At 43.2% G+C, this 14,140-nt stretch overlaps 1 protein-coding gene across 1 annotated transcript in view; it reads left to right on the top strand.

The window, feature by feature from the left end:
* TM9SF4 (transmembrane 9 superfamily member 4) overlaps positions 1 to 4,376 on the top strand; it is a 61,536-nt gene extending 57,160 nt beyond the window's left edge. Inside the window, exons 16-18 of the mRNA XM_069073924.1 lie at positions 469 to 588; positions 1,092 to 1,181; positions 2,127 to 4,376. Of these exons, the coding sequence (XP_068930025.1) occupies positions 469 to 588; positions 1,092 to 1,181; positions 2,127 to 2,276 (360 nt within the window). The 3' untranslated portion in view covers positions 2,277 to 4,376. The remainder of the gene's footprint in view (positions 1 to 468; positions 589 to 1,091; positions 1,182 to 2,126) is intronic.
* Positions 4,377 to 14,140: the final 9,764 nt, after the last annotated feature.

The following is a 14,140-nucleotide window of genomic DNA, read 5'->3' on the forward strand; positions in this document are numbered from 1 at the left end:
GGCTGGAGCCGCAGCCTTGGGAATGGCGGCCTTTGCTAGCTAGCTAGGACTCTTGGCTTCAGGGTGAAGGGGCTCTGCCTTGTGGTGTCAGACTCCAAACAGATCTGTCCATCCCTGTGGGCAGAATGTTGACTTAGAAAACCACAAGTTAACATTCTTTTTCTTGGGATTTTGTTGTTGTTGTTAAACATTTCCCAGTTAAATTTTAATCTGGTTCAGGACAGATCCCCTGGCCCAAGGACCATGAGTTTGACGCCTCTGTTGTAAGGACAGAGCCAGACTACCATCAGTACCTCTGACTCCATGCAGGGTTGGAGTGACCTTGTGAAAACTTCTCAGCTCATGTACTGAGACCTGCCCCTAGAAGAGGGAGTAGTTTTCCCTTTCCGCTGGGACCAGGACAGGACATCAGAAAGACAAGAGAACTGCATAGGCAGGTTGCCTGAAACACTTCCCTCTTGTGTGCAGGCAATCTGGGAGAATCAGTTCTACTATCTCTTTGGCTTTCTGTTCCTTGTATTTATCATCCTGGTTGTGTCCTGCTCCCAGATCAGCATTGTCATGGTGTACTTCCAGCTCTGTGCTGAGGTAAGTAAGGGGGAAGTGATGGGGAGCTGGCCCCTGATTTTGTTCGCTTGGACCCAAGAGAAAAGAAGCATTCTAGAACAAGTCTGGACAGAACTGGTTAGAAGCAATCTAACCCTACTCAAGTGAAAGGACAGCCTTCAGTAATCACAGAACCATAGAATGTCGGACTTGAAACAGACCTTAGAACATAGAATGTTGGAAGTAGGGCAGACCTTAGAACATGATATGGCTGTAAAGATTTTTAGAACATAGAATGTCACTTTTGGAAGAGCTTTTGGAACATGGGATATAGGGGGACCTTAGAACACAAAGGCAGGGCCTCAGATATACCTTGTTTTCAATCTTGTGTCCTGTCAGAGGAATAAACAAATGATTCACCATCTCATCCCCTCTATAAATTGATCTCCAGGATTTTAGAACTATAGTCATCCATGGAAGGTAGGGGAAAGAGGGTCTGGCTGGAGTCAGTAATTTTGATTCTCCTTTCTCTGCTTCCCGTTTAGGATTATCGCTGGTGGTGGAGGAATTTCCTGGTCTCTGGAGGCTCAGCTTTCTACGTCCTGATCTATGCCATTTTTTACTTCGTTAATAAGGTATAGGTTACAGACTGGAGGCTACCACCATCTCCCATCCTTCAGCAATAGGACCATGGTGGTAGGGCATTAGGAAGAGTCAGGTTTCTGAATCTTGATACCCCACATACCCAGAAGGGTATCCAGCTGTCCTTCCTTCTTCCCCCCCACCCCGCCCCCATCACTATCTATTCTTGCCCTGGTTCCATCATAGAAGAGGTTGGCACCTGATTTTTTAGGACTTAAGTTCTTGACTTTTTTTTTTCTCCAATAAACAAATAAATAAATAATAGTAGCTAGCACTTATATAATGTTCTGAGGTTTGCAAAACACTTGATTATTTCATTTGACCCTCACAACCATATGGGATGGGGCCTGTTATTTTCCTCATTTTACAGATGAGGACACTGAGGTTAAGAGGTCCAGTGATTTACCCAGGCTCACACATCCAGGAAGCATGTGAGACAGGACTTTAATTCAGGTCTTCCTGACTCCAAGTCTAAGCCTGTGCCACCTGACTGTCTTGAGTCTCAGAAGGTTTGAGCAGAGAGCTTTATGGTGGTGCCATAAAAAGTCTTAAGGGGCTGGGTTGTATGAACAAAGACTTGTTTGCTAAATTGAATAATAGAAACTGAGGCCGTTCGGGTGTGAAAGAGACAACTAGGAAGCTCTGGTTTCTAGGCCTAGTCAGCTTCTAGCTTTCCCATGGACCTGTGGCCAGTTATTTCATCTCTCTCAACCATTTTCCTCATGAAAACTGAGAATGATGCTTATACCACCTGACTTATAGTGTTGCTTTGAGGAAAGTACTTTTAAACCTCAAAGTTTGTGAGCCTAGAGATCCAACCCCCTGCCCTCCTGGTGCCAGGGCACCTGCTTCCCCTCTTGTACAGCAAGGTGACAAAGAGCCCTGACACTGGGCACTTCTGACAAGGCCTTCCCTCTGCTTGTCTTTCCTTCCTCCAGCTGGACATTGTCGAGTTCATTCCTTCCCTGTTATACTTCGGCTACACGGCCCTCATGGTCCTGTCCTTCTGGCTGCTCACCGGCACTATTGGCTTCTATGCAGCCTACATGTTTGTCCGCAAAATCTATGCAGCAGTGAAGATAGACTGAACATGAAACTCACTTGGCACAAAGAGACAGACCTGTGCATTTCCTGCCAGGAAGGAAGGGGGATTCCTTTCCCTGGTCTCCGAAGGAAACCAACCAATGGGGATTGATGAGTGAAATAAAATAACTCCTGCTCGTTTGGAATGTCATTTTTGGCACAGTGTTCATGGATCCTGGGGCTACTTGGGGTGGGAGGGACATGTAGATAAATCTTGCATTTTATCGTATTATTCCAGTTCTATGGGGAACTTTTTTTTTTATTTCTAAAGCTAAGAAATGCCCCTCCATTCATAATTCTTTGGCTTTTTTATTTTTCTTCCCTCGATTTTACACAAATGGATTTGAGATTGGAAACAGGAGGAGTCTCCAGGACACTATGAGTTTTGGTCACCAGGGCACTTGATTTGGGGAGAGCATTTCCATCTCCTGCTCCCAGAAATCACCTGGAAGAGGAAATCTTGAGAAATCCAGGGCATTTTTCAGGCTGCTGCTTTTCATCCATTTGACGGGATTCTCCCCATCATCCCCGGTTGTGTTTTCTGTGGATCCTTGTGAGTGCAGTTCCCAGTCTGCAGATGGGTCATTCTGTCTCTGCAGCAGCAAGTGCCCTCTGCCTCCATCATCCACCCATCCTGCTTCTTCCTTTCCCCTCCCCAGACTGTGACTGTGACGGATGTTCAGAGACAGAGCAAGGCAGGGAAGAGCTTGGTGATGCCCTCTGCAACAACTAAAACTGAAGCCCTGTCCAGTGACCAGAGGAAGGTCAGAGTTGAGCACCAGCACCCATGACAGGGGGGAAAACCCAGATGCCAGGATGACAACATTCTTTGGGCAGCAGGGATTTCCCTGTCTTAGGACTGGATGAGAAGAAGAGAGGCCTTCATACAAACCAATCAGTGTTTCTGTGGTGCCAAGAAACATGTGACTGAGCAGTGAGCCTTCCTTCTTGGCTATGGGAGGGGAGGACTTTGGTGAGTGAGTGGGTGGGGAGGCTTTCAGTCCATTTCCCCACTTGACTCTCACTTAGGAGTCATCTCCATTATTCAAAAGGGCTGTACTTTTACATATGTTTTAGTAGATGTTCTCGTTATTGTTTTTAGGCCCTCGAGTTCTCTTGTGGACAGGATGAGAGAAAACTGGTCTCGTTATTGTTTTTAGGCCCTCGAGTTCTCTTGTGGACAGGATGAGAGAAAACTGGTTTCCTTGTTTCAGCTCATTTTGGTGGCAGGTTGGCTGAGGAAGAGAAGGCCTTCCTCCATTCTATAGGCTGTACCTTACAATGAGCTTCCCTCTCTAGGCCCCCATTCCATCTCTCCCCAGGCTTTAGAACCAAGTCTGAATTCTCACTTTTCTCCTTCGGAACAGTCACAGCCACTAAGTTAAAATGGAGAGCAGTGAAGAAGGAAGGTGAGTTTGTCTTCCCCAAATATCAGTGAGATAATGGGAAGCCCTTCCCCATCTTTCTTCTTCGTGGTAGGCAAGGAACATGTATGGACAAGTATGGCCCTTCTGCAGACAGTGACCTTAATCATTAACACGGACCTCATAGGAATAGTTCTGTTTCTGCCCTGACCAATTTCCCTATTGTTATGTTGTAAGAGACCAAGCCCATACCAGAATTAATACCTGGATGGGGTGTATTTGGGATTTTTCTCTTGGCCTATTTCCTTCTCACTGGTTCCCACCACAGAACAAAGCTCAGGGTTGTTTATAGATGGCTGATTGATTTAACTCCTATTTTAAGAGAGAAGTGAGGTTCCCCTCTAATTTCTCCCAGCCCCCACCCACCCACCAGCTAAAACCATTGAACCTACTTTACAATCTTGCCTAATAACTCTTTGGGGTTACTTTGTAACACCAAAGTTGGATCAGCCAAGGATCAAGATGGGAAAGGGGAACCAGGGGACAATCGTTAACTGTGATTTGGAAACTTTAATTCATTTAGATTTGGGATATTCTCTCTAAGAGATAATGTTAGGATGGACTCCTCATGGAGAAGTTCAAACCATCATAGATTTTTCTGACTTTTTTTATGGTTTTAAATTTTTAATTAATATGTGTATCTTTTTGTCCTGTTGTAAATAAATATGCCATTGTCCTGTTGTTTTGGCTCTTGGGCCCTGTGTAAGTATTCTGGCCTCTTCTCTTTCCTCACATGCCAGGGTGGGGCAAGCACCCCAAAGCAGGCAGATTAGTTTTCCATAATGCTAGGTCAGTGCTGCTTCTCCCAACAGACATGAATGCACACGTTATTACAAGTTTGTCTGGTGGTCTTGCTCATCCTCTCATGCCACACTGTGAATGAAGGTGTGAGTGTTGGAGGACCTGAGGGCAGACCTGCTCTGCCACTCCTTGGCGAGGTGAGGTCATGGCACCTCACATTTTGCACCTCAGTTTCCTTTTAGATAAAATGAAAGGAGAACATTGGATTGGGCAGCCTCCTGGGTCCTTAAGCATAGGGGCCAAGGTCATGTGGAGTTCTGGATTGGGCAGCAGAAGGTCAGGGTTCACAAGATCACAGCTCTCAGGCTGGAGGAGCCCTTAGAGAACCAATACTGCAGACCCCACATCTTAGAGAAAAGGAGACTGAGGCCCAAAGAACTGAAGTGACCTGATCAAAGGTCAAACAGCTAGCAAGTAGTACAGCCACTGCCCCTCTGGTTCCAAATCCAGGCCAAGTTCAGCACCGTGAGCAAGTCACTTTCTCATCTGTAAGGAGGCAATAATCAACAAGTTCAGTCCCTCATTTTTGAAGGAGGAAATGAGTCTGTCCAGAAAGGATCCTGGAGCTAGAGGAAACCCTAGAAGTCATCCTCCTGGCCAAGCCCTCATTTTACAGATGAGGAAACCAAGACTCAGACCAGCATCAGCACAGCTAGTGTCTGAGGTAGGACCCAAGTATAGCACCCTATCCATTGTACCATTCTCCCTCCATTTTTTTCTCCTGCCTCCCGGGGAACCTTTTCCCAACATTTACCTGCTCTTTGGCCACATTCTCAGGAGTTTCCCTTAAACTTGAATATGTACTGTTTTTTATTTATGTGAGCCAGGCCCAGAATTCAGCAACCTCTTCGACCATAAGGACTCCCTGCTCAGAGCTACTATGAGATCTCTGAATTAAAATTGCAGAAATCCCTTTAAAGTAAGACCAATGCCATTTTTCTTCCTGCAACCAATGAAGTCATTAAAATGTCCCCCTTGTACTCACCTGTATAGATTGTGTTCTAAGGAGAGTGTCTGCCCCTTAAAAGAATATGTCTATCCCTTAAAAATAATGATGATACCTATTTCTCTGGCATTTTCCTCACAATCTCCTTATGAGGGAGCTGATACAAAGTAAAATGAGGCTCAGGATGAGGTGAGGACCCTAGGTCCTGTGCCTCAGTCTTCTGACTGCAAATCCAATGGTGTTTCCCCTATACTACATGACCAGCACCCTACCTATAAAAAACAAATGTGTTTTTCCTTTGGAATGGATACCTAATACAGATATCTGGCCATTGCTTACCCTGGCCCTGACTCTTAGAGGAGGCAGAGAGAGGGAGCAAAAGATTAGCCATGATAGGGAGTGTTACAGGGCCTCCAACAAGAAATAACCCCAGGCGGGGCTCAGCAAGCCTGGCCTTAAACTTCAGATTCCCAACCTCGGGCACTTTCTCTTTCCCCCTCTGCCACCAGAAGCTTGGATTGAGTTAGAAGGGAACTCAAAAGCCATCAAGTCTGATCCAAAAGGCCCTCTACCCTATTGTCCCTGGCAAGGAGTCACCCTCCAGTAAAGAGAGACCCACTACCTCCAAAAGCAGTCATTTCTCCATTAGGATGTCTTCAGGCCTCAATCCATCCTTAGACAGCATGAGCTCGGGGTCCTTCACCTGCCCAGTTCATCTTCTGGATGCCCTCTACCTTGTCAATGTCCTTTCTTAAATGTGACGCTTGGATGTGTCTCTAATAGAATAAGATTGTATTTCTGAAAAACATTTTGCTCAATGCCTGGCATATAGTAGGTGCTTAATAAATGCTTATTCTCTCCCCTTACCTCACTAATAGTTCAGATGTACTTTGACCCGAGCAGAGTGCAGGGGGACTCACTGACCTAGCTCTCCACGCAGTGCCTGAGATTTCACATCTCTCCATCTTGGCCCCAAGGGCAGCATGAAACACTTTAATATTTTCCTAAAATCCAGGCAAACTGTATCTGACATTCTTCAGCTCTGCCAGTCTGGGGGTGAGACACCAGCCCCTGCTGACTATACCAGCAGCTAAATCTGTTCCAGCTCCTAAAAAAGTGTTTTTCTCTGTTGTGAGATAGATAAGCATTTCTGTACCTTCCCTCCTGCATAAGCAGGGATGGTTGTACTGGAAACTACAGTTTCTGTCTCTGAGAGTCTGGTCTATCATATTTCCATTAAGGCAAAAAATTTCCAACTTTCCAGGAAAGCAAGAAAAAAAAAAAAGACTGCCTTGACATTGGCTGGAGGTATCAGTGAGAGCCATTTCAGGATCTACAGAAGTTCAAACAGGGAACTGAGTACGTCTGTCCAGGGTATTCCCTGGTTTGTATATAAGAGGAGCGCCAGTCCATCCATGGTATACAGTGAAAAGAGCATTGGATTGGATTCATTTTTCTGGGTCCTTTCCTATATCCGAACATAGGAATAGTCAGCATTTATTAAGCATTTACAATGTGCCAGGCACAGATCTGGGGATACAAAGGAAGGTTTAAAAAAAAAAAAGCAAAAACATTCCCTGCCCTACAAGGAGGTCATAGTCGTAGAGGAGGAGGCAACATGAAGATAGCCATGTACAAACAATACAGGAAAAACTGGGGATAGTCTCAGAGGAAAGGCAACAAGATTATGGAAGGCTGGGAAAGGCTTCCTGCAGAGTGGTGCTTAAGCTCTGGGACTTGAAGGAAGCTGAGGAAGGAGGGAGAGCATTGCAGGCATGGGGGGTGGCCGGTGAAAAGGGGGATTTGGAAGATGGTGTCTGAGGAATGGCAAAGGGACCAGGATCTCAGGATGTGTGAGGAGACCAGAAAGGTAAGGAGTGAAGTTATAACGGGCTTTAAAAGCTGGGAGACTTTATAGTTGATCCTGGAGGTAATAAATAGGAAGCCAGTGGAGTTCTTTGAATAGAGGGGTGAGTTTTAGGAAGATCAGTCTGACAGCTTGGTGGAGGATGGATTGGAGTAGGGAGAGAATTGAGGCAGGTAGACCAACCAGCAAGGTAGTAGAGTATCCCAGGTGGGAGGTGATAAGGGCCTGCCTGCACCAAGGTAGTAGCAGTGTCAGAGGAAAGAAGGGGACACATGCAAGAGATGTTAACAGAGGCAGAAATGAGAGGACTTGGCAACTGATTGGATACTAGAGATAGAAGAGTGGGGAGTCTCGAGTAACATCGAGGTTGGAAAGATGGCAGTGCCCTTGGCAGTAATAGGGAAGTCAGAAAGAGAGGAGTTTGAGGCAAAGATAATGGGTTCAAGTTTAGACATGTTGAGCTGAATTGGACATCCAGTTTAAGATGTCTAAAGGGCAGCTGGAGAGATGCAAGACTGGAGATCAGGAGAGGTGTTAAGGAATAGGAAGTAGGCTGTGACAGGCAAAAAGCCCTCAGTCGGTCTTCATGAAATAGTGCTTTTTCAATTTAGTCAGAAGACCTAGATTGGAATTCTGGCTCCACTACTAAGGAACTGTGTGAACCTGGGCAATTTGATAATATGATGGCTGACATTCACACTGTTTTATGGTTTATACTTTATGGAATATTTTTGCACTTGAAACATTCAACCCTGTAAGATCACAAGTATCTCTGTTTTACAGGGGAAGAAACTGAGGCTCAGGTTCAAGTTAAATGACTTACCTAGGGTTGCAGAAGCATTAATTGTTAAGAAAAACAGCCTATAGTCAGGTTTCTCCTGAATCCTACTTTTTTTCCATTTCACCAACATCTGTGGACCTGTTTCCACTATGAAACAAGAGGGTTGTTTATAAAGACAAGTAACTATGAAAGACTTAAGAGCTCTGTTGAACTTAGGAACCAACAATGCTTCAAGAAGACCCATGATGAAGTGTGTCACCTACCAATTGTCATGACAGAGGTGACAGTCTCAAAATACAGAATACAACTTTTGGGGGTGAAGGGCATGGCCAATGCTGAAATTTGTCCCCCCTGACCATGCATATTTGTTGCAAGGTCTCTACCCTCCCCCTGCCCAATAGGATAAGAGGGAGAGAAAATAGATTTTTGTTCATAGCAAGCAATTAAAGTGGGGCAGCTCGGTGGCACAGTGAATAGAGCACCAGCCCTGGAGTCAGGAGGACCTGAGTTCAAATCCAACCTCAGACACATAACACTTACTAGTTGTGTGACCTTGGTCAAGTCACTTAACTCCAATTGCCCTGCCTTCCCCCCTCCAAAAAGACAAAAAAATAAGAAAATAATTTGAGGGCATTGGACTACATGAATTCCAAAATGCCTTCAAGCTTTATATCTTATGATCTTTGCTAACTTCTTTTCCATTTCTTGGGTGTAGTCAAAGGAGAATGGTCATTAATGAAAAAAAAAAGAATTGTAGTTTGGTGTAATTTTCAAAAATAGGTACGATGATAAAATTGCTAGGTACTATAGCAGCCTAGGTTTCAGATGCACCACTGTAGCCCTCATGTTATATGTAGGTTATGGATGTCTGACTAGTGTTTCATTTATTATTAATAGCAGCTTATATTCTGATAAAAATATAGTGTTTACTGATTTCTTGTGATGTGAACTTAGGTAGTATAAGTATTATTATCGCCGTTTACCAGATGAGGGAAAGTGAGGCTCAGGGGAATTAGCAACTTGCTAAACACTGGTGTTACAGCCAGGATTCCAGTCTCAGTTTCCTAACTCTAAGATTGGTACTTTTTTTTTAAGCTCTCTTTGACTTTCTTCATTCGTCAGAAGTGTTGGTGAAGGACTACTGGCTCCTTGAGGCCCTGACTGGACCAGAAACAGGCCCACAAAAATCACAGTGCTATAAAGGGCTTTAGGAAACCTCTGGAACAACCCTCATTTTACAAATAAACCAAGGCCCCAGAAAGGTGATGTGAGTTGTCCAAGACACTTAAGTGTCAGAATCAGGATTTGAACACAGGTCCAATGACTCTCAATTCAACACCTATTCTATTGTGCTATATTACCTCCCAGCTTTTTACCCTTATCCTCACTACATCCCCTTGTGGTCTTTACATAAAGCTTCAATCGATATTCTTTTCCGTAGGCCCACCATAAACTCAGATTAGCTGGAGACAAGTCTATCCATAATTCCTAAAGGTCTGAGATCTGTTCAGAAGGGAACTCAAAGTCCTCAGTGCCAGGTAAATGTTTAGCTTTCACACTGAAGGATGGGAGCTGAGCTGTGCCCCTCCCCTTCATTCCAGTACTAAAGAAACAGGCTTTGAGGAAAATAGGAAAGTCCCACCATATTACTCTAATCAGGGCTTGCCACTGCTGATTACAGTAATGACTGCAATTTTGCAAACTTTTCTCAGATTTATAAGAACTGGTACAAAGTTCTTTCCCTGACCTAACTGTCATTAGTACATTAGCAAACAGGCAAGAAGAAATAAAGTGGGTTTCTGGTCTTTGGAAGCCTCAAGGAATGGGGTTCTCAAACTGGGGGGCAGGGAGAACATAGGTAATTAGAATCCACCTTCCTAGAGTCTAAGTGTTCTGTTCTCACACCAACCTATTTTATGAATAAGAAGAGCTGGAAAGGGTCTCAAAACATGAAATGTCCAAAGTTAGAAGAGACTTTAGAACAGACTGTCAGAGCTGGATTGGGCCTTAGAACGTAGAATTTCAAAGTGGAAAGGGATCTTAGAACACAACATTAATATAAGAAATGAAAGGAGCTTAGAGCCAAATAACACAAAAATTTGAAGGGACATCAGAATACAGACTATAGGATAAGAGAACTAGAAAATATTGGAAACAGAACATTAGAAGTGGAAGGAAATCTTATAATATCAGACTAGAGGGACAGCTAGGTGGCTCAGTGAATAGAGCACCAGTCCTGGAGTCAGAAGGACCTGAGTTCAAATCCAACCTCAGACACTTAACACTAGTTGTGTGACCTTGGACAAGTCACTTAACCCCAATTGCCCTGCCGTCCCCCTTCCAAAAGTAAAAAAAGGAAAAGAAAAAAAAGAATATCAGACTAGAAAGGGGTCTGTGAGATCATCTCATTCAAGGACTCCAAAGGGACGTGTGGATAGGTTCCAAAGTGTCCATGAATTTGAGTAGGAAAAAAAATTATATCTCTATTTTTAGTGACCTTTAATTGAAATTTGACATTTCTTTTAATTGATTTTTTTTTTTTTGAAAACCACATTATTGGGGCGGCTAGGTGGTGCAGTGAATAGAGAACTAGCCCTGGAGTCAGGAGGACCTGAGTTCAAATCCGGCCTCACACTTAACACAAAGCTAGCCTTGTGACCTTGGGAAAGTCACTTAACCCCAATTGCCCTGCCTTCCCCCCCTCAAAAAAAAAAACACCACATTATTCTGTGGGGTATATAGCCAAAGGAATCCAAGAACGCCCGATCTAGTCCAACCCCCTCATTTTACAGATAAGGAAACTGTGTAGGGTCAAGAATTTTTAAGCAAATTGTCAAGGTCATAAAGTAAGCTCATGGATAGGTCTCCAATACTCATATACCTATGGCCTGACAATCTATGTAAAAAATTGTATGAGCACAAGGTCCTGATTGAGGCTCATTCTCCCAAGGATTCCAGTCTCCTCCCAAAACAGTTCTTCAAAAGATCCAGTTCCTGATTTTCAGAAGTCAAACAGCAAATATCACTCTACTCACAAAGTCCTGCACATACAACTGTGTGCAGGTCTGCTCACTGCACCTTAAGGAAGACAGAATAGAAATGTTCCCAATCAAACAACTCAAATGAACAAAGGAATGAACAAAAGTGAGGGAGCAGGACATTTTTATGCAATGCTTGCATGGTTTACCACTTTGCATATAAGGAAATTGCATTTCAGAAAAGTTGAGCTCTCCCAAACCATACAGTAAGTATTAGGGCTGGTTTTATGGCCCAAACTGGCCATAACTAGCTGCTGTATGAAGAAAACTAAAAAGATTAGGACTCTTCAGTAAAGTGAGGTCTAAGGGACTTAAAGCCAGATATATAAAAGTATAAAAAGTTTGTTTTGGAGAGTTTGGACATGGTCATCATATTCCACACAAATGTACCTCTTGAAGCTGGAAAAAGTCCACTTTAGGACAAATGGGCCTTTACCCAGAGGAGAGAAAGTTTAGTAAAAGATCTTCAACTCCTCCCCCAACCCTTCTCAAAAAGTGGATACCCAGTTTAAAATACAGCAAAATTTAAGAAGAGCTTAGATAAATTTCAAAATAATGGGTTGTTAGAGGCCATAACTGCTATTTTCAAATATATGAAGGACTAGGGCAGCTAGGTGGTGAAATGCATAGAGCATCAGCCCTGTGGTTAGGACATGAGTTCAAATCCAGCCTCAGATATTTAATAGCTGTGTGACCTTGGGCAAGTCACTTAACCCCAAATGCCTCCATATACATATATGTGTGTGTGTATGGAGAAATAGAGACTGTTATACAATATTAGCTAACATTTATATAGTGCATTAAGATTTGGCTGTATATGTATGTATAAAATCTCATTTGATTCTCACAAAAACCCTGTAGGTTAGGTGCTGTAATAACCTCATTTTACACATAAGAAAAATGAGGTTCAGTCACACAACAGCCAGGATTCTAATTCAAGTCTGACCCAAGGCCCCCACTCTATCCACTCAGCCTCTCAGGCTTAGTAGCTTCTCAAGCATGTGGAAGAGGGCATGGTACAATGGCAAGAGGACTGGGCTTGGGATCAGAATCGGGTTCAAATACTAGCTCTGCTACTTAGCATCTGTGAGATCTTGGTCTGGGTACTTAACTTATCTGGGCTTAATTTAACTTTCTTCACCTGTAAAATTAGACAATTAGTCCCTTCCAGCTCTAAACTACATGGTGCTCTAACTTGGACAGAGCTAGGACAATGTGGGGAGAAACATGGAAGTCCATTTTAGACTGTCATGAGGGGGAGTTGTTCAGGAATGGAACAAGTGGCCTCAGGAAGCAAAGTTCCCAGGCACCAAGAACTCCAAGGAGATGCTAAATGGTCTTAGGGATGCTGTGGTATTTCTCAAGCAAGAGGTAAAATAGATAACCTTTAAGGTTCCAGCTCTTAAGATTCTATAAACTAGTTATTAAGGAAGCTCAGGATGTCCATGTCCATCTTTAACAGTTGATGATGTTGGAGACAACACTTGGGGTTCCAATCACAACTCTGGACTGCAAGATGGACAATGGATTGACTGCGTGTGATGACTTTTCTGCCCTTTACTTGAGCCAATTTTCTCAACTGCCAAGAAAAGCTTACCCAAGCAATACTGCTACTATCCCTCAGAGACCAGGAAAAAAAGGCAAAGGACACATACAAAAAATATTTGTAGCAGCTCTTTTTGTGGTAGCAAAGAATTAGAAACTGAGAGGGGAGGCCCATCAGCTGCAAAATGGCTAAGTTATGATATATGAATGTAATAAAATTCTACTGTGCTGTAAGAAACAAGGTAGATGGTTTTCAGAAAAACCTGGGAAGACTTATATGAACTGATACAAAGTGAAGTGAGCAGAACCAGGAAAACAATTTACACAATAACAGCAATATTGTAAAGATAACCAACTGTGCAAGATTTAACAACTCTGATCAATAAAATGATCCATGACAGTTCCAAGAAACTCATAATGAAAAATGCTATCCACCTCCCAAGAGAGAGAAAACTGATGGACTGGAGTGCAGATTGAATCATTTTTTCCGTTGTTTTTCTTGGGGTTTTTTTTGTTTTGTTTTGGCAACACTGCCAATGTGGAAATGTTTCGCCCCACTTCCTATGTGTAATATATATCCTATTTATTGTCTTTTCAATGGGTGGGAGAAAATTAAAATAAATTCAAGATAAAAGTGACATTGATTACATTTGCATACCCAATTTCCATTCCTTCCTGGATCATTACTGTTCTAAGATCTGATGTAGTTAGCTTCTTTTGGCATATTGCTACCATGGCTCAGTGTGCTGGGAACAGGTGAAGGTTAGTAAGACGACAAGATTTTAACATTGGAAGGGACTTTTGAAATCATCTAGTTTAATCCCTTCATTTTACAAATGAGAAAACGGAGATTAAGCACCTTCCCCAAGGTAACACAGGTTAAACAGCAGAGCTTGGGATTCAAACTCATCGATCCTAATTCTGAATGCAGTGCTTTTAATACTCTACTGTACTACATGGCTTCCCCGTGCCTCGGCGGACTGAGACCAACTGGACTAACTCAAATTGTCCTCAGCCCACAGAATCATATATCTAGAGCTGGAAGAGAACTTAAAGGTCAGTAAGTCTACATTCTTCACTTTATGCATGAGGAAACAGAGGGCTAGAGAGTTGTCCAAGGTCACACAAATGGCAAATATTAGCCAGAATCTGAATTTAGGTCTGTTATTTCAAGTTTATTGTTCTTTCCACTGCACTACATCTCAATAATTCTTGAATGGCTCCAGGCATTTGAGACCACAGCAATTTGGGTAGCCTTTCCTCTGAGATGTTTAGATTTATCCTGCCTAAATTCCCACATTCACAGGATCCATTTCCATGAGAACACAGTAGAGGCAGCCATGTGCTCTAAGTCCTAAATACTATGCAAAAACCCCAGTATTACCTTATAAACAGGGCAGGAGTCAGGGATCTTCTTTCGTATTTCCTTAGTAGTCAGCCATCTTTGCTTTCCATAGCTTTAGGAAC

This window comes from Petaurus breviceps, unplaced genomic scaffold, assembly GCF_028583685.1.
Source record: "Petaurus breviceps papuanus isolate PSGF00001 unplaced genomic scaffold, PetGlider_PUasm1.0 90879, whole genome shotgun sequence".
Classification (NCBI taxonomy): Eukaryota; Metazoa; Chordata; class Mammalia; order Diprotodontia; family Petauridae; genus Petaurus; species Petaurus breviceps.